The 22,082-nt window shown below is 33.5% G+C and overlaps 1 protein-coding gene across 3 annotated transcripts in view; it reads right to left on the bottom strand.

Moving 5' to 3' along the window:
- The window catches only part of LOC145681468 (mitochondrial adenyl nucleotide antiporter SLC25A25-like), a 168,467-nt gene that overhangs the window by 632 nt on the left and 145,753 nt on the right, over positions 1–22,082 (bottom strand). For all 3 annotated transcript variants that reach the window (XM_081753110.1, XM_081753109.1, XM_081753111.1), the window contains one exon: positions 17,577–17,773. In XM_081753110.1, coding sequence (XP_081609236.1) covers positions 17,601–17,773 — 173 coding nt within the window. In that variant the 3' untranslated portion in view covers positions 17,577–17,600. The remainder of the gene's footprint in view (positions 1–17,576; positions 17,774–22,082) is intronic.

Genomic DNA, 22,082 nt, shown 5'->3' with positions numbered 1-22,082 from the left:
CTATGTTCTCAATACAACTTTTTATAATTTATAAACTAAGAAATGCACAAGAAGTCGGACGAGGATTAGAAAATTACCTTTATTGACAAATGAAAAAGACATAGAGTCATAAAATTGAACATGGACAAAAAGCGCACAAGAGGGTCAATGATGTTGACCAATGCTTCCCTATCCCTTTATTGTCAATTGCACGAAGGTTTTTGAAGGCACGATCCATGACATGTTTTCTACGATGTTCTGTCACTTGTTTGCTGACTCAAGACTACACATAGGTTTTGATGTACTCTTCCACTTTGAGACTCTTTTCTGCAGAACTATTCAGTACCCCGAGCATCAAATACGTTAGGTGCCTTGTTATAGATCACGACGAAATCACTTTCTTCAGCGGTAGGATATCATTCACACATTTAAAAAATGACCAGAATGCTATGGTTCTTCAGTAGTGAAAAAATGATCGATCTGGCTCAGCGTTTGCCAACTCACAAGCCCCTGGGAAAATGACCACCGTGCACCGTGAGCCCACGGGAAAATGACCACCGTGCACCGTGAGCCCACGGCCTTTTACGACCTCCATTTAGGGGTGAATTCGTTCTCTTTTATGACCACTTTTTAGGGGTGAACTCGTTCTCTTTTACGACCTCCATTTTAAGGAGGTGTACTCGTTCCCTACGAACACAGCAGATAACACATAACATTACGTAACACACAGCAGAACAGATAACACATAAGAGTACGTAACATAACAAGGGTGTATTCATTCTCTTTTATGAACATATTTTTCAACCCCTATTTTAACATAGGAGATAACACATAAGATTACGAACACATAGAAGAGAAGATAACACACAGCACAACAGATAATACATGGCGTATTTTCCAACCCCTATTTTAAGATAACAGAAATTACGAACACATAGAAGAGCAGATAACACATAACATAGCAGGGGTGAACTCGTTCCTTTTTATGATTACTTTTTCAACCCCTATTTGAACCTCGGTTCTATAGTTTATGTGGCATACGCCCTTTCTATGACAATTATAACCGATTTGGAGGAAACTCGGTATATGAGGGTTTTCGACCATGCTGATTACAAATATCATACTTATTTTTATCTGTGGCATACGCCCTTTCTATGACACCTAAAACCTAATAACTCAAAAACGAAGCCACATATTGAGATGTTGTTTCCAAATCTAGTAACTGGTCATCAACTACTACAAGTTCCAAAATACTGATCATCGAGGTCAAAGGTTAACATACTTAAAACCTAATAACACGAAAACTGAGCCACATATTGAGCTGCTGTTTCCAAATCTAGTAATTGGTCATCAGGTACTACAAGTTCCAAAATTCTGATCATCGAGGTCAAAGGTCAACATACTTAAAACCTAATAACACGAAAACTGAGCCACATATTGAGATGTTGTTTCCAAATCTAGTAACTGGTCATCAACTACTACAAGTTCCAAAATACTGATCATCGAGGTCAAAGGTTAACATACTTAAAACCTAATAACACGAAAACTGAGCCACATATTGAGCTGCTGTTTCCAAATCTAGTAATCGGCCACCAACTACTACAAGTTCCAAAATACTGATCATCGAGGTCAAAGGTCAACATACTTAAAACCCAATCACTCGTAAACGAAGCAACATATTGAGGTGGTGTTTCCACATTTAGCAATTGGTCATCAACTACTACAAGTTCCAAAATACTAATCATCGAGGTCAAAGGTCAACATACTTAAAACCCAATCACTCGTAAACGAAGCAACATATTGAGGTGGTGTTTCCACATTTAGTAATTGGTCATCAGGTACTACATGTCCCAAAATTAGTGGCCATCGAGGTCAAAGGTCAACATACTTAAAACCAAATAACTCTTAAATGGAGCCACATACTCAGGTGCTGTTTCCAAATCTAGTAATAGATCATCAACTACTACTACAAGTTCCAAAATAATGATCATCGAGGTCAAAGGTCAAAGTACTTAAAACCTAATAACACGAAAACTGAGCCACATATTGAGGTGCTGTTTCCACATTTAGTAATAATATTGCTGAGATTCGGATATTATATTAAATCGCTCCATTTTTTTTGCTGTTTATCTAACTTTTAGAATATTGTAAAATCGTTAATGCTCGCTGTTTTATCTTAATTGCTGTCTTCCAACTATAGAACACTAATTAGTGTTTTTTCTAATAACCTATTATTCTTAACGTTCAACAATTATTCACTGTAAAGCAATGCTTATAGAATTCTTTTCTCAGAAAAAGCAGCTGTTTGCATGAAAAAGTAATTGGGACTGTTCCAACTATAGAACACCAATTAGTGTTTTTTCTAATAACCTATTATTCTTAACGATCAACAATTATTCACTGTAACGCTATATTGAAAGCAAAATTCTTCTCGGAAAAAATCAGGTGTTTGCAAGAAAAAGTAATTGGGACTGTTCCAACTATAGAACACCAATTAGTGTTTTTTCTAATAACCTATTATTCTTAACGATCAACAATTATTCACTGTAACGCTATATTGAAAGCAAAATTCTTCTCGGAAAAAATCAGGTGTTTGCAAGAAAAAGTAATTGGGACTGTTCCAACTATAGAACACCAATTAGTGTTTTTTCTAATAACCTATTATTCTTAACGATCAACAATTAGTCACTGTAACGCTATATTGAAAGCAAAATTCTTCTCGGAAAAAATCAGGTGTTTGCAAGAAAAAGTAATTGGGGCTGTTCCCACTATAGATCACCAAAAGTGTTTTTCCCAATAACGTATTCTTTCTAAAGCTGTAAATAGAAAAAAAACGGAATTTTACTTTGCAAAATCCGCACCGAAAATTTTGAACCGAAAGATATGCCGTATTAGCTAGCTATGTATTATTTAAGCAAAACGAAGGGCTAAATTTGAGAAAGCGAACATGGACCATTTTACTCAAATTTGGATGGAGTATTTATCTTTGTATGAACCAGAAAAAAATGAAGAAGATCCGTTTTAACTAGTTCCATATTTCTGTACAATTTTGTACTACTCAAATAAACGAAATTTTATTTTTTGTACCAATCACAAGAAAATCAAAGAAGGGTCATTTTATACCTTTTTGTGCTATTCAAATAATAGAGGGAACAAATTTCAGTGGTCTATTTTATTTTTTTTGTACCAATCACAAGAAAAGCAAAGATATACCATTTTAACTATTTAAACAAATGAAAAGATAAATTTGAATGACCTATTCAATTTTGTACCAACGAGAATTGCCATTTTGTACTACTTCAATAAACAAAAAAACCGAAGAAGGTATTTTGTACTACTCCAATAAACGAAGGAATGCCAACCAGAAAAAAAAGAAGTGAAGATTAGGTGGATTATTTTCTTTTATACCAACTGGAAAAGAGAGGAAGAGCTACATTAACTAGCTCATTATGTACTGTTTAAACAAACGAAAATTGACCATTATGTAACTTTTGAAATACTGAAATGTTCTATTTTTGTATCAATCAGAAAAACCCGAAGAAGGATCATTTTAACAACTTCATAATTTCGATGTTCTACTTTTTATACCAACGAGAAAAAAATGAACTAGCTGAATATACGAAAGAATAAATTTAAGTGACCTATTCAATTTTGTACCAATGAGAAATGTCATTTTTAACTGGTTCAGAATTTTACTACTCAAATAAACAATGGAATATTGTACCATTTTGGAGTTTTATAATTTGTGTCAACTTCAACAAACAAAAGGAAAAAGCAAAAAAAGGATCATTTTAACTAGTCTAATAAACGAAGGCATAAATATGAGTGAGACCAGAGAAAAACCGAAGAAGGTCCATTTTAACTAACTGAGAATTTCTGTACCTTTTTGTACTATTTAAACAAACGATGGGATAAATTTGAGTGACCTGTTTTTTGTACTGACCAGAAAAATCGAAGAAGGTACCTTTTACTAGCTCAATGAACGAAAGAACAAATTTGGGTGTTCTACTTTTTTATACCAAACAAGGAAGAACCCTGGATGGAGTAACAAGAAAGAAAGCAAAGATATGTCATATTAACTATTTAAATAAACGAAGGGATAAATTTAAGTGATCTATTCGATTTTGTACCAAGGAGAAATACCATTTTTATCTAGCTTAGAATTTCTAGTGCATGTTGAATTATTTAAACAAAACGAAGGGCTAAATTTGAGAAAGCGAACATGAACCATTTTACTCAAATTTGACCATTATGTAACTTTTGAAATACTGAAATGTTCTATTTTTGTATCAATCAGAAAAACCCGAAGAAGGATCATTTTAACAACTTCATAATTTCGATGTTCTACTTTTTATACCAACGAGAAAAAATGAACTAGCTGAATATACGAAAGAATAAATTTAAGTAACCTATTCAATTTTGTACCAATGAGAAATGGCTCAGCAAAAGGCGAAGAAGGACTATTTTAAACAATGGAGTATTTAGTTTTGCAACTCTAAAATCAATTAAACGAAGTAATGCATTTGAAAAACCGAAGTTGAGTATTTTATAGCATTTTGTATTATTTCAACAAACAAAGGAATAAGCAAAAAAAAAGGATCATTTTATATCATTTTAAACTAGTCTAATAAACGAAGGCATAAATATGAGTGAGCTATTTAATTTTGTAGCTGAGTATTTTAACGAAAGAACAAAATTGTACTAACCAGAAAAAACCGAAGAAGACCCATTTTAACTAACTGAGAATTTCTGTACCTTTTGTACTATTTAAACAAACGATGGGATAAATTTGAGTGACCTGTTTTTTGTACTAACCAGGAAAATCGAAGAAGGTACCTTTGTACTAGCCCAATGAACGAAAGAGCAAATTTGGGTGTTCTATTTCTTTTTTTACCAACAAGAAACCATTTTTAACTGACTTAGAATTTTATACCTTTTTGAAAAATTTGTATCAAATCGAAAAAAGCAAGGAAATACCATTTTAAATAGCTCAGCATGTTACAGCTTTTTGTGTTTTTGGTCTACCCAATTTAAACAAACAAAGGAATAAATTTGTGTGAGCTATTCACTTTTATAGCAAGCAGAAAAAGGAAAGAATAAATTTGAGTGGCTTAAGCAAAGAAGGTCAATGGTAACTAGCCTATTGAAGAATGAATAAATTTTGTTTGCAATTAAAAAAGCGGAGAAGGTCTACTTTCTGTACCAACCATAGAAAAACAAATTTGTTTGAGCTATTCACTTTTATAGCAAGCAGAAAAAGCACGAAAAAAAGGGAAGAAGGTTCATTATAACAAGCTAGGTATTTTAATACCATTTTGTATTACGGGTGGTCTATTTCATTTGTGTAACAATCAGAAGAAAAGCTCAGAATGTTATACCTTTGTGATGCTACATTTTGTATTATTTTTGTGTCATCCAGAGAACAATTTAAATTGCCTCTCCCTGACAAATCAGTTGCCAGAGTCCAATGTTTGTAATATTACAATACTACAAATTGATCCAGTTAACAGTTCAAGTTCTTCTATTCTTACATAATCAAATGCATATGCTACAGTGGGCTCAGTGTTCATTTACAGAATTAAATAATTGTTTATCTTTCTCTAAAAACATTTCTACTATTTTGTTGATATAATAATCACACTCTGTAATGTATTCATATACCAGATTAAATTTTTTCTTCAAAGTATAAGTGTTCTTAATATTACAACTTTTAAAATGCTTCTCTATATAAAGTTTATAGATTTTTTCTCTCATTTCAGGTTTAATTAAGATCGTCCACACCTTTTGCAATAATTCGTAATCATACTGCAGCAAACAGTTGTGATCTTTTTCATTCTCATTATGTTTAGAACATGCTTCACATAATAATACTGAATTTGGTGTATACTCATTAAATAATTGTATAACACATGTATCACTAATAGTTTCACTAGTACAGTCACATTCATTAGCTTCCAGTTCAAAACAGGTAATATTTGAAACACTGTCATCATCACTTTCCGGGAGTATTTCATCATTATATCTATTATAGCGTCTAAAATTATACACTTCTTCTATTTCTTGTGTTGGATATATGATTCTCTCTTTATCACGTAATTCATCTGGCAAATCGGGGTCAGACGGCTGGATTAACAGTTTAAGTGACCTATTCAATTTTGTACCAATGAGAAAAGGCATTTAACTGGCTCAGAATTTGAGTTGTCTATTTAGTTTTGTACCAACCTAAGAAGAAGGGCGAAGAAGGACTATTTTATAATTTTACTACTCAAATAAGCAATGGAGTATTTAGTTTTGTACCACCGAGAAAAACAAAGAAATTGCACCATTTTGGAGTATTCAAATTAACAAAGGACTTATAATTTGTGTCAACTTCAACAAACAAAAGGAAAAAGCAAAAAAAGGATCATTTTAACTAGTCTAATAAACGAAGGCATAAATATGAGTGAGACCAGAGAAAAACCGAAGAAGGTCCATTTTAACTAACTGAGAATTTCTGTACCTTTTTGTACTATTTAAACAAACGATGGGATAAATTTGAGTGACCTGTTTTTTGTACTGACCAGAAAAATCGAAGAAGGTACCTTTATACTAGCTCAATGAACGAAAGAACAAATTTGGGTGTTCTACTTTTTTATACCAAACAAGGAAGAACCCTGGATGGAGTAACAAGAAAGAAAGCAAAGATATGTCATATTAACTATTTAAATAAACGAAGGGATAAATTTAAGTGATCTATTCCATTTTGTACCAAGGAGAAATGCCATTTTTATCTAGCTTAGAATTTCTAGTGCATGTTGTATTATTTAAACAAAACGAAGGGCTAAATTTGAGAAAGCGAACATGAACCATTTTACTCAAATTTGACCATTATGTAACTTTTGAAATACTGAAATGTTCTATTTTTGTATCAATCAGAAAAACCCGAAGAAGGATCATTTTAACAAGTTCATAATTTCGATGTTCTACTTTTTATACCAACGAGAAAAAATGAACTAGCTGTATATACGAAAGAATAAATTTAAGTAACCTATTCAATTTTGTACCAATGAGAAATGGCTCAGCAAAAGGCGAAGAAGGACTATTTTAAACAATGGAGTATTTAGTTTTGCACCATTTTGGAGTATTCAAATAAACAAAGGAATTATAACTTGTGTCAACTCTAAAATCAATGTTGTTCTGATTGTTACAAAAATGAAATAGAGTAATACAAAATGATATAATGAACCTTCATGGTTGGTATAAGTCACACAAATTTATTCCTTCGTTTATTTGAATAACACAAAAAGGTATAGAAATTCTGAGCTTATTCCGTCGTTTGTTTGAGTAGCAGAATATGGTATTTCTTTGTTTGTTTGAGTAGTACAAAATGTACATAAATAGACCTCCGTTTTTTTAATTGCAAACAAAATTTATTCATTCTTCAATAGGCTAGTTACCATTGACCTTCTTTGCTTAAGCCACTCAAATTTATTCTTTCCTTTTTCCGCTTGCTATAAAAGTGAATAGCTCACACAAATTTATTCCTTTGTTTGTTTAAATTGGGTAGACCAAAACACAAAAAGCTGTAACATGCTGAGCTATTTAAAATGGTATTTCCTTGCTTTTTTCGATTTGATACAAATTTTTCAAAAAGGTATAAAATTCTAAGTCAGTTAAAAATGGTTTCTTGTTGGTAAAAAAAAGAAATAGAACACCCAAATTTGCTCTTTCGTTCATTGGGCTAGTACAAAGGTACCTTCTTCGATTTTCCTGGTTAGTACAAAAAACAGGTCACTCAAATTTATCCCATCGTTTGTTTAAATAGTACAAAAGGTACAGAAATTCTCAGTTAGTTAAAATGGGTCTTCTTCGGTTTTTTCTGGTTAGTACAATTTTGTTCTTTCGTTAAAATACTCAGCTACAAAATTAAATAGCTCACTCATATTTATGCCTTCGTTTATTAGACTAGTTTAAAATGATATAAAATGATCCTTTTTTTGCTTATTCCTTTGTTTGTTGAAATAATACAAAATGCTATAAAATACTCAACTTCGGTTTTTCAAATGCATTACTTCGTTTAATTGATTTTAGAGTTGACACAAATTATAATTCTTTTGTTTATTTGAATACTCCAAAATGGTGCAAAACTAAATACTCCATTGTTTAAAATAGTCCTTCTTCGCCTTTTGCTGAGCCATTTCTCATTGGTACAAAATTGAATAGGTTACTTAAATTTATTCTTTCGTATATTCAGCTAGTTCATTTTTTCTCGTTGGTATAAAAAGTAGAACATCGAAATTATGAACTTGTTAAAATGATCCTTCTTCGGGTTTTTCTGATTGATACAAAAATAGAACATTTCAGTATTTCAAAAGTTACATAATGGTCAAATTTGAGTAAAATGGTTCATGTTCGCTTTCTCAAATTTAGCCCTTCGTTTTGTTTAAATAATACAACATGCACTAGAAATTCTAAGCTAGATAAAAATGGCATTTCTCCTTGGTACAAAATGGAATAGATCACTTAAATTTATCCCTTCGTTTATTTAAATAGTTAATATGACATATCTTTGCTTTCTTTCTTGTTACTCCATTCAGGGTTCTTCCTTGTTTGGTATAAAAAAGTAGAACACCCAAATTTGTTCTTTCGTTCATTGAGCTAGTATAAAGGTACCTTCTTCGATTTTTCTGGTCAGTACAAAAAACAGGTCACTCAAATTTATCCCATCGTTTGTTTAAATAGTACAAAAAGGTACAGAAATTCTCAGTTAGTTAAAATGGACCTTCTTCGGTTTTTCTCTGGTCTCACTCATATTTATGCCTTCGTTTATTAGACTAGTTAAAATGATCCTTTTTTTGCTTTTTCCTTTTGTTTGTTGAAGTTGACACAAATTATAAGTCCTTTGTTAATTTGAATACTCCAAAATGGTGCAATTTCTTTGTTTTTCTCGGTGGTACAAAACTAAATACTCCATTGCTTATTTGAGTAGTAAAATTATAAAATAGTCCTTCTTCGCCCTTCTTCTTAGGTTGGTACAAAACTAAATAGACAACTCAAATTCTGAGCCAGTTAAATGCCTTTTCTCATTGGTACAAAATTGAATAGGTCACTAAAATTTATTCCATCGTTTGTTTAAATAGTACAAAAAGGTACAGAAATTCTCAGTTAGTTAAAATGGGCCTTCTTCGGTTTTTCTCTGGTCTCACTCATATTTATGCCTTCGTTTATTAGACTAGTTAAAATGATCCTTTTTTTGCTTTTTCCTTTTGTTTGTTGAAGTTGACACAAATTATAAAACTCCAAAATGGTACAATATTCCATTGTTTATTTGAGTAGTAAAATTCTGAACCAGTTAAAAATGACATTTCTCATTGGTACAAAATTGAATAGGTCACTTAAATTTATTCTTTCGTATATTCAGCTAGTTCATTTTTTTCTCGTTGGTATAAAAAGTAGAACATCGAAATTATGAAGTTGTTAAAATGATCCTTCTTCGGGTTTTTCTGATTGATACAAAAATAGAACATTTCAGTATTTCAAAAGTTACATAATGGTCAATTTTCGTTTGTTTAAACAGTACATAATGAGCTAGTTAATGTAGCTCTTCTTCTCTTTTCCAGTTGGTATAAAAGAAAATAATCCACCTAATCTTCACTTCTTTTATTTTTCTGGTTGGCATTCCTTCGTTTATTGGAGTAGTACAAAATACCTTCTTCGGTTTTTTTGTTTATTGAAGTAGTACAAAATGGCAATTCTCGTTGGTACAAAATTGAATAGGTCATTCAAATTTATCTTTTCATTTGTTTAAATAGTTAAAATGGTATATCTTTGCTTTTCTTCTGATTGGTACAAAAAAAAATAAAATAGACCACTGAAATTTGTTCCCTCTATTATTTGAATAGCACAAAAAGGTATAAAATGACCCTTCTTTGATTTTCTTGTGATTGGTACAAAAAATAAAATTTCGTTTATTTGAGTAGTACAAAATTGTACAGAAATATGGAACTAGTTAAAACGGATCTTCTTCATTTTTTTCTGGTTCATACAAAGATAAATACTCCATCCAAATTTTAGTAAAATGGTCCATGTTCGCTTTCTCAAATTTAGCCCTTCGTTTTGCTTAAATAATACATAGCTAGTTAATACGGCATATCTTTCGGTTCAAAATTTTCGGTGCGGATTTTGCAAAGTAAAATTCCGTTTTTTTTTTCTATTTACAGCTTTAGAAAGAATACGTTATTGGGAAAAACACTTTTGGTGATCTATAGTGGGAACAGCCCCAATTACTTTTTCTTGCAAACACCTGATTTTTTCCGAGAAGAATTTTGCTTTCAATATAGCGTTACAGTGACTAATTGTTGATCGTTAAGAATAATAGGTTATTAGAAAAAACACTAATTGGTGTTCTATAGTTGGAACAGTCCCAATTACTTTTTCTTGCAAACACCTGATTTTTTCCGAGAAGAATTTTGCTTTCAATATAGCGTTACAGTGACTAATTGTTGATCGTTAAGAATAATAGGCTATTAGAAAAAACACTAATTGGTGTTCTATAGTTGGAACAGTCCCAATTACTTTTTCTTGCAAACACCTGATTTTTTCCGAGAAGAATTTTGCTTTCAATATAGCGTTACAGTGAATAATTGTTGATCGTTAAGAATAATAGGTTATTAGAAAAAACACTAATTGTGTTCTATAGTTGGAACAGTTCCAATCACTTTTTCATGCAAACAGCTGCTTTTTCCGAGAAAAGAATTCTATAAGCATTGCTTTACAGTGAATAATTGTTGAACGTTAAGAATAATAGGTTATTAGAAAAAACACTAATTGGTGTTCTATAGTTGGAAGACAGCAATTAAGATAAAACAGCAAGCATTAACGATTTTACAATATTCTAAAAGTTAGATAAACAGCAAAAAAAAATGGAGCGATTTAATATAATATCCGAATCTCAGCAATATTATTACTAAATGTGGAAACAGCACCTCAATATGTGGCTCAGTTTTCGTGTTATTAGGTTTTAAGTACTTTGACCTTTGACCTCGATGATCATTATTTTGGAACTTGTAGTAGTTGATGATCTATTACTAGATTTGGAAACAGCACCTGAGTATGTGGCTCCATTTAAGAGTTATTTGCTTTTAAGTATGTTGACCTTTGACCTCGATGGCCACTAATTTTGGGACATGTAGTACCTGATGACCAATTACTAAATGTGGAAACACCACCTCAATATGTTGCTTCGTTTACGAGTGATTGGGTTTTAAGTATGTTGACCTTTGACCTCGATGATTAGTATTTTGGAACTTGTAGTAGTTGATGACCAATTGCTAAATGTGGAAACACCACCTCAATATGTTGCTTCGTTTACGAGTGATTGGGTTTTAAGTATGTTGACCTTTGACCTCGATGATCAGTATTTTGGAACTTGTAGTAGTTGGTGGCCGATTACTAGATTTGGAAACAGCAGCTCAATATGTGGCTCAGTTTTCGTGTTATTAGGTTTTAAGTATGTTAACCTTTGACCTCGATGATCAGTATTTTGGAACTTGTAGTAGTTGATGACCAGTTACTAGATTTGGAAACAACATCTCAATATGTGGCTTCGTTTTTGAGTTATTAGGTTTTAGGTGTCATAGAAAGGGCGTATGCCACAGATAAAAATAAGTATGATATTTGTAATCAGCATGGTCGAAAACCCTCATATACAGAGTTTCCTCCAAATCGGTTATAATTGTCATAGAAAGGGCGTATGCCACATAAACTATAGAACCGAGGTTCAAATAGGGGTTGAAAAAGTAATCATAAAAGGGAACGAGTTCACCCCTGCTATGTTATGTGTTATCTGCTCTTCTATGTGTTCGTAATTTCTGTTATCTTAAAATAGGGGTTGGAAAATACGCCATGTATTATCTGTTGTGCTGTGTGTTATCTTCTCTTCTATGTGTTCGTAATCTTATGTGTTATCTCCTATGTTAAAATAGGGGTTGAAAAATATGTTCATAAAAGAGAATGAATACACCCTTGTTATGTTACGTACTCTTATGTGTTATCTGTTCTGCTGTGTGTTACGTAATGTTATGTGTTATCTGCTGTGTTCGTAGGGAACGAGTACACCTCCTTAAAATGGAGGTCGTAAAAGAGAACGAGTTCACCCCTAAAAAGTGGTCATAAAAGAGAACGAATTCACCCCTAAATGGAGGTCGTAAAAGGCCGTGGGCTCACGGTGCACGGTGGTCATTTTCCCGTGGGCTCAAGGTGCACGGTGGTCATTTTCCCAGGGGCTTGTGAGTTGGCAAACGCTGAGCCAGATCGATCATTTTTTCACTACTTTCTTCGCATTGAATAGTAGCAATCTGCATTGCAAGCATAACTTGACATAAGTTGCAGCTCTCATAGTACCCTCTGAAATGGAATGGTTCGGAGTCATTATCTCTGGCATCAATGGCTCGCCAGATAAGGGATGATGACTTGATCTTTTTCTTACCTTTGTAATTAATGAGCACTTTTGCATGGTGCGCAGAATGATACGGACGTCTTACCAGTTATTCGATACCTTGCGAGTGTTTTGCTAATGACGTGCGGCAACCTGCCTTCCTGCACAAAGTGAGCAGTGTCATCCTTTTGACTATGACTACTCACATTCTCATAGAAATGCACCTTCGAACCTTCCTGAACTCTTCGTTTGCTGCTAGCCCCATTTCTGCGTTTAACACTGATTACGCTTGTGCTCCGGTATTAGGGAAGCACTCTGGTATAGCATACATAATTTCGTATCTTTCATCGGGAAACTACGTGCCCGGATTCTTAGACACGACTTATTTCGTCGCTGTATTTGAGATAGTTCACGACATATGACGATGTACTCTAAATCGTACTACCTGATATGAAAGCCTTAATAAAACGGTTTTTCATATTTAAATATATATATATATATATATATATATATATATATATATATATATATATATATATATATATATATATATATATATATATATATATATATATATATATATATTGACTTGAGTCCATGGGAAGAAAATAGGCTGTTGGAGTATAGGGTAACGCTCATCAGATATGTTGGGTACTGGAAAATCCTGGAGGGGGGGGGGCAACTCATCATTGCTGCCCTGCAGTTAGTAGAGGGATCTACAAAGGGCAAGGAAAGAAAATCCTGATTCTCCTGATGGAAGGTTGGGCTCGAGGCTAACTATCTCACCCTGAAGTATAATAGTTAGGAAATGAATTTATCGGCTTCGGAATACGGATAGATGTTATGAATAAAAGAAACAGGCAAAGTGTAGGACACTGGATATAAACATAGCGACATAGAACGTAACAACTATGTTGGAGCTTGGCAAGATGCAGGAAGTAACAAACGAAATGCTAAAATATAATGTGGATATCACAGGGCTAAAGGAGATCAGGTGGCATGGGAAAGAAAAGATAAAGAAACTGGAGTATGTATTAGTAGATGGAAATCGTTGTGGCTCACTCGGATCTGATTGGCAGAGAAGCACAACGTGATCTGATCATGTGGTATGACGTCATAGGGTTCAAAACCCTCTAAATTTTGGCATGGGTATCTTGGCTCATCCCTAAATTTTGGGAGGGACACTTAATATAATCCTCCCTTAAATTTCGAGATTGCTAACTTTAAAAATTTGATATGGAAGCATGTCCGAGGCATGAACTTCTGTAAGTTTTGTTGGTTCATCTTGTTCCCTTTTATAGAATGAAAAACGTCAAAAATTCAAATATCGGATGTTTTTTATCTATTTTATCCTGTTTGATGAGTCTCTATTACCTCATTGGTTGTATGGTTGAGTATAGGGTTCCATTATCTTTTATGAGACATCGGTCCGTCTTAAATTTTGGGAGAGGTACATTGAATTTGATTGGTAATGCTTGTTTCTTTTTATGGATAAAAAATCGCCAAAATATATTGTCATGGCTTACCATTGGCAGTTATTGAATTATTTTTTTAATCTTCATTAATGAGTTTTTATCACGTTTTCTATCATTATAAACTATAGTGGAATAGATGCGTTCATTCTTTTTCATAGGAAATGGGCACATGGATGATCCCATGATCCCATTTTAATTTTGGGAGCGGTATATCGGCCCATTACCTAAATTTGGGAATTGCCAAAAATCAAAATTTAGTAAATCTCTTCTAAGACTCGCATATAAGGTCGATTGGCCTTGCTTGTCCCCTTTCATCGGTAAAAATTACCAAAAATTCAAAATTTGGAGGTTTTTGACCTATTATGTCGTCTTTTCCCTTTCATAGCCATGGATATATAGGTACCCCTCTAAAATTTAAGGTGAAATTTGTAAATGGTGAAAAAAGTAACCCTTGGACTTCATCGGCTTTGTTTCAAACTAACTGAACAACATTCAGAGAATTCTATTGAGATCGAAACAATTATAGTCTGAATGTGAAGATCTTGGGTATATGGTGTACGTAATGAAACATCTCAGCCAAGTTAAAATTTTAAGCGGCCTGGCGTTGTCAGCGTGATGTACGATACGCTTTTGTTGACCTGTTCTTTTGAATTGTTAGGTGCACACGTGCTAGCTGTCCACGGGACAGGTCCAAATTTATCATTCTGCCCAGTAATAGTAGCTTGTGATTCACCATGACCTCCCATTCCTACCCAATGTACAGCATAACTTTCCTGAGGGTCAGCATGGGCTCTAGCACATACTGTGGAGCTTCTTTTCGTTTCGACCACGATCTTCTTCTCACATTGATGCCGTAGTTATCAACTTTCCATCACTTATGAGTTAACACTTTAGAAGTGATCGAGTTCGCTACGTTTCAACAAAGATTCGCAGTGATACGGGATCCTAAAGTACTTGTGTTGGCTTCACACTAGTAGTATTACTCTTGTAAACATAAAATACAGCTTTTGTGCACTGCGTAGAAATATTCCACTGTCAGAAAATAGTATATAATAAAGTAATTCTTCATTCTGTCATATAACATTTATATTGATTTTACAAGAGTAAGTCTACACTTGCACACATAACATACATCTGTATTACTTACTATTTAATTCTGCCACCAGCAAAAATTTGTTCTTTACAAGCATGTCTCCATGCAAAGTATTGAATTTCACGTGTAAATTTTGCAAAATGTGATGTATCCATAAACTTGACCTGCACCATTTTGGTTTCCCCATGTACGATAGGAAGTTCGTAAAATAAGTTCCGTTTGAATTTTTCTCCGCGGCAGCGCTACGATCGCAGTTCCGCTCATGCGCACTAGTTACTCTGATCCAAACAGAACGAAACGAGCCATTTTGAGATCGCTCTGTGTTGTGTGTCGTTTGTAGTGACTATTTATAATGGCAGCGTTGATAAAAAATCCCGCCACTTGTGAAATTAGATCTGTGATTTGTTTTCTGAATGCGAAGAACGTAAAATCAAGTGACATTCACCGACATATCTGCGAGGTTTACGGAGAAAATGCAATGAGTAATTCAATTGTGAGATGGGTCCGACAATTTAAGGAAGGTGGTGATCAAGTGTATGACGAAGAACGATGTGGGCGTCCATCTGTGGTTTCTGATGAACTGGTGAGTGCAGTTGAAGAAAGGATTAAGAACAACCGTAGGTTCACGATTAATGCACTTAGTCATGAATTTCCAGAAATTTCACGAACAGTACTTTACGTGATTGTTACTGAGAAACTGGGTTTTCGTAAACTTTGCGCATGTTGGGTGCTTAAACTTCTTACCGAAGAAGAAATAAATTACGGATGGACAGCGCACTTGATTTTCCGACACGTTATCATGATGATGCCGAGAATTTTTTTTATCGCAGATAGTCACGGGGGATGAAACTTGAGTTGCTTATGACACCTCTAAAACGAAACGAGAATCCATGGAATGAGGGCACACTTCGTCCCCAACAAACGTTAAATCAAAGCAATTCTTGACACTCCGAAAAGTTATGTGCACAATGTTTTGGAACAGACAAGGCATATTACTGATTGAACTTTTACCACCAGGTGTAATAATCAATAAAGATGTTTATTGCGAGACGCTTAAGAAACTGCGCCGTGCAATACAGAACAAGCACAGAAGAATGTTCTCAAAAGGTGTGGTTTTTATTCACGACAACGCCCGATCACTGTGTGAATGTGACCATAAAAACTCCTTGATTGCTTTGGCTGGGATGTTTTTGGCCATCCTCCGTCCAGTCCCGACCTCGCTCCTAGCGACTTCTATCTCTTTCTGCATCTGAAATCATTCCTTGGTGGTAAGCGCTTCAACCAACGATTAAGAGTTAAAAGGACATGTTACCACATGGTTAACAACACAGGCGGTAACATTCTATGATGCAGGAATACATAAACTTATACCACGCTATGAAAAATGCCTGGAAAATTACGGAAGTTATGTGGAAAAGTAGTATAAGTGTTATTGATTTTTGTGCAATACATTGCTTTATCTGTATTCGATTTCTATTACCAAACGGAACTTACTTTCCGAACGAATTTCGCAGTATTCTTATGTTCCTTATGGTAAATATCAGATACTTTGCATTACGGTATTTTGCATCATGACACGTTAGAGATAATATACCTACATACTTTTTATACTTAGATATTATTCTTTTGAAATACATATTCTGTATGTAAGATTTTACAACTCTATGATCCCAAATTCTTACTCAGTACCGACTATTTAAGTGAAGAAATGGCTCAGTAGTGTAGCTGAATCAGCATACGGTGGAACACGTATTCTTTACCTATGCCTATATGATAAAGGAATGTTGCTAAGAAGACAAGTCTTTTCTAAAGTAGTAAAAATTAATATCTGCATAGAAACAATATATTCACTAAAGAAATAAAGAAAATTTGAGCTTCGTGCTCAATGGCCACTTTCACTGACCGCAGTTATTTTTAAGTGCGAAAACTTACTTCCAGGCGAAGATGAAACTTGCCTCTCATTGTATATACAAATGAGTATTCATATTATATACGTGATTTCGTACATCTTCATCTAGTTTTCATAAACAGTTCCGGAGTTTTATTTTGTGTTTTCTGTTCTATTTTAGTCTTGTTTAAATTAGAAGCTTCATGTTTATACATTATTTCAACTCTGTATTATGATTGCCTGTGTCTGCCGACAGTGCGATTAGCGCTGCTGTTGTGATACGAGATATCTTTCTCGATTCAATGAATCAGCCAAAATTTCTGATTCTTCATGTTGTCATACTTGTGTTGGCCAACAAGAATACAGAATTCTATCTTCCTATACTCAAAGATTTGGGATTGGCAAATATGCGGTCGATTTAGACTGCTTAAAATGCTGCTAGTGTATATATTAAATCTATGCCAGTGAAGCAAGCTGTAGCTTTCATGATGCTACTGAACTTCCTAAAAACGGTACGATAACGATAGTAATCTTAACTTAGTGTTATGTATGAACTATTTAGAATAGTTAATTATATCTGTAGATCAAAGTGCAGATGCGACGTGGAAGGGGCAAGATAAGTAGTTTTATACAAAATAAAATAATGATATGCCTTTTTATATTTCCAAGACAGTTTAGAAATTTTCTCCCAAGTCTGTTCTATTCAGGCTTTCTATTTTTACTTACCAAATATGATTTGTGAACTCCGACTTACGTTCTTGAAACACCAAAGAATCTTGCACTATAATCATAAACCATGTAGCTGATAGTTACTTGTGGTGCAACTTTCAATACATTTGATGAGAAACCTCTATATAATCCTATCATACCATGTTTTTGAACCATACGTGTCAAAATCTTTATAAACTGCGGATCCACATCGGCTATAAAATATTGAAAGATAGTGATCATTTTCTTATATGAAAAAATCAGTAGAAATCATTTATAAATATAGTATACAGATTACCAAAGAAAAATATCCAAACTTGAGGTTAGGAAGAAGCTACATACAGAATAGAGCTTTCTACAAACCTTGACTGCTTTCTAAATATACATCGATCCCCGAAGAAGCTTAAGTGCCTAACAAAGAGTGTTCTTATCCTTAGTTTTAAATTTTACCTTTTATAGCCTATATGAGTAATTCAGTTCCAAAACGGCTCTTGTCCATTTACAGAAAATCCCAGAAAACCTAGAAAGACTGTAGGATCGATGCATTTTGTAGAACTGGAAATACTGTATTTGAGGATATTCAGGTTTTTCACATGAACACACTGGAGTATTCCCAGTTCTACAAAACATGCAGATCTTACATTTTTAAAGTTTTCTGGAATTTTCTGTAAATGGACAAGTGCCGTTTTGGAACTGGACGACTTAAGATAGAGCGGGCTATTTATCTTTATACGCTCTTGTAACTTTTAAACTAACAGACAATGAACACTGAAATCTTGTTTGTACCATGCAAATATCAGCACGGAGCCATTCTTTGGCTTACTCTGACAATGAGAACAAGATTAACAGTGTTGCCAACCCAACATAAAGTTTTATTTTTCCAAATGGCATTACGTCAGATTATTACATATTTCAAATCTATATGTAAAAGGAAGAAAAAAAACAAACGATACCACACATGTGATGCAGTATTGCAAACTAAGGATAACAAACATCGAGAGGGTACAAACATACTTTTGGAAGGTTCTACAACAGTACAAGTAATAACGCAAATAAGACGGACAAGATGCTTCATATCCAAGGTACATCAATATCAAATACTGGGGTCACCATATGACGTATTTGGAACAATAGAAACAAAGTTATAAAGAATTGCAAATTTTACTTTTTTCAAAGGACTTTATTTCGAAAAAAAAATATTTAGATAAGTATAATGTAGAATTACGTACATGATTTCCAATAGATATGAAGATCATAATGCCGTTTGCAGCAATTTGATATTTTAAACCATTCGGGAGACATGAAAAAATGGCAAAATTTAATAGGGCCTATATCAGTGTTCGAAGTGGAAAAAAAAGCATAGGTGGCATGTTTTATGACGATTTTAACTCGACATACCAGCTATCTAAATGTTGAAATACAGTGAGGTTATGTAGCCTAGGAAATCGCATTTCTATTTACACAATGACACAAAACCATGAGAGGACTCTTCCGTAGTTACGGGCGGGGGATCATGGAGAGAGTTTGTCCCCCGGTACAACTTTCTGAGAAAAAAAAAATATCCTCTTATATTGTATTATAGAGAGTTGTACATGAAAATGCTCTAAAATCGAGTTTTTACATTAACAATTTGTAAATGGTTTCCCGCAACACCGTTGACTTTTTTGAGTATCTATCCATGAAGATAAGTCTGTAAAAGGCCTACCTAGTTCGGCCAAACTATGTACTGTTCTAAAAACCCTACAAATGGTTTCTTCATATACAGACTGTTGGGTAGTAGTTGCATGCAATAACCAACACAACCAATACGAGTTCTTGTGTAGGAGTAAAGCGTAAATTTATTTGTAGACACCTCATTTTAAAAGCAAAAAAGTAGGAAAAAGAAAACAAAAATGTTTGTATTGCTAATTTAGAAATTATTTCTATATAATAAATACAATTTTTGATGTGCAAAGCTATTTGTCAATTACTTTGTATACAAATGGATTTACTAAAGGTATATTAGTATTCACTTTCCAGTGACGGTATGTCTTGATCACTGAAAACCCAGAGACGGTATGTATTCCTCACTGAAAAACCAGAGGCGGTATGGCATACCAGTGCATACCGTCTCATTTCGACCACTGGCCCTATATTGCTTAAAATGGCGTATTTGTGGAAACTTTTAAAAGCATTTTTTATATTTGCTTCTGTAATATTGCAACAATACTTTTTCGTAGATGTAATTACAAAACATGCAAAGTTCTCGGAATTACATAATTGTAATAGTGAGTAAATTTAACAGTTCCACCATATGTCAAGAACGGTTTGCGGTATCAAATTGCTGTAAACAGCATTGTTATCTTCACATCTATTGTGCAATTGGATGAGGTATTTATCGAAGCAGTTTTTCAAAATAAAACTTTTTGAAGAAAGTCAAAATTTCAATCTCTTGTAACCAGTGGCGGCAATTGGACGTTAAAAGTGTGTGTGTGGGGGGGGGGGGCAAGACATGATTTGAATATTTGTATATCAATGTTAGTTTTCCTGGTTGTTTCTAACACTTTGACAAAAGGTTGTATAACTAACAATTAAAATACCGTATATCGTATTTCATATTTTATTAAATAAATTTACAAGAGCAACGCAAGTAGGTACTAGCCCTTTGCACTCTTAGAAAACGAAAGTGTAAGAAGAGAACTTGACTAACGCTAACAAACATCTTAAAATTCTGTCTGGAAAATTGTATGATCAGATTATTTAATTACAAATTTGCAAAACAAATATATAGAAATGATAATAGTCTGTTAATCATAGTAATGAATAATGAGGCTTGTTTTGTAGAAGTTATATTGAAACTGGGGATTAATGAACAATTTATATTTTTAATTCCACACATGCCATTAAATGTATGTTATTTCTCTTAGGAAATGAAAAACAGTAAATACTAAGGCATTTAACGAAATACGCAATTACAATATTAATTGCTTTGAATTGCAATTAAAACGCAATTCCTGTAGCTTTCTTAACTCCACGGGAAGATAAATCACCAATACGTACTCACACAACAGCAAATATTACCTAGGTATATGACACAATTATCATACATACTAAAATTTTACCTTTCCAAATGAAATTATATACATTAAGAGGTTACTACAAAAACGTGTGAGTGCAACTGCCCCCTTTTGGTCCCCCTAATCGTCGCCCCTGCTTGTAACTTTGTTCCTATTTATTCCAAAGCCGTTACATCACACATTAAAGTACTTCGGACATATGTCTCATTTTCGTTATGACTGCTGTAGAGGTCATCAAAATTTGGACGTTTCTGGTACTGTAGCGTCCTCAGTTTGCAAAACTGAATAATAAATGTAACATTGTAAGTTTTCGCTTAACATGTAGTTTTGAAATATGTAATAACCTGACGAAGTATCATTTGAAAAATACAACTGTAATTTCAGTTGGCAATACTGTTAACCTTGTGGTATCATAGAGTATGCTAAAGAGTGCCCCAGTGTCGATATGTACTCCCATGCGCAAAAAATATTGCGCGTATACTGTAACTCACAATTTTTCGCAATTATTCCATTTTCCATATGTTTATTGGTAAAATTCAGTTATTAGTACGTGGAGATAATAGAAAGCAATCCATCTAAGGAGATATTTCCAAAAAATATAATAAAATAATAAAAATATAAGCAAAAAACAAAATTATGTTCGGTTTTGTGTATACTGGCAATAATGTTTTCGAGGGAATTTTTGGAGTAGCACAGCACGATTGCAGAGGGAATAACAAGATTAGTAGGAGAAGACCTGAACCAAGGAATGGAAATTGGAGTAAAATATTGCATTTATTGGCTTAAATCTAGGGTGTAAATTGTCTGCCAAATATAAATTAGCTTCTGTAAGCAAGATGTTATGCTAAAATATATAAACAAAGAGAAAAACTGTTGTCTTAAGTTTGGAAGTGACATGCTCTATAGCCATGAGCATTTATTTCTTAAAAAAAAAAGATAAGCAACGAAAGAAAATCTGTGTGGTCAAGTGGGTAGAGTGACGGACTAGTAATTCTTGTACTGTTTTGACACCAGATCGAATCCCATCCGGTCCTGTTCAGTTTTTCTTTACAAAACATTGTAGAAAGTGTATAATTTTTATTTTGATAAAACTCAAACAATACAATTAGGAAATAACTTTTTGTTTCCTCTGATGACGTATTTATTTAGAATTAGTGTACTATTAGTAATACCGATTGCTTTCAGTTTATGGTGTTGTATAGCTTCCTTTATCGTCGTCTTTTCTTGAAAAAAAATATCTCCAATAAAGTATGAAAAATATATATAGTCAGAAACAGACATCTTAGTATCAAACGTGATTTATCGTGATGAAATGAATAAGTTTCCCGTTATTAAAAAAGAAAACTATAGAAAATCATTGAATTTGGTCTTAAGGTTTTTATTGTGCTATATGTATTCTTTATAAGACTATACTTTATAAGGCAAGATGAGCGATCATACCCTCAAATTTAGCTAGTGAGTGAAAGAT

Source organism: Thermobia domestica, chromosome 3 (assembly GCF_964235325.1).
Source record: "Thermobia domestica chromosome 3, izTheDome1.hap1.1, whole genome shotgun sequence".
NCBI lineage: Eukaryota > Metazoa > Arthropoda > Insecta > Zygentoma > Lepismatidae > Thermobia > Thermobia domestica.
This window is presented reverse-complemented; position numbering and strand designations above follow the sequence as displayed.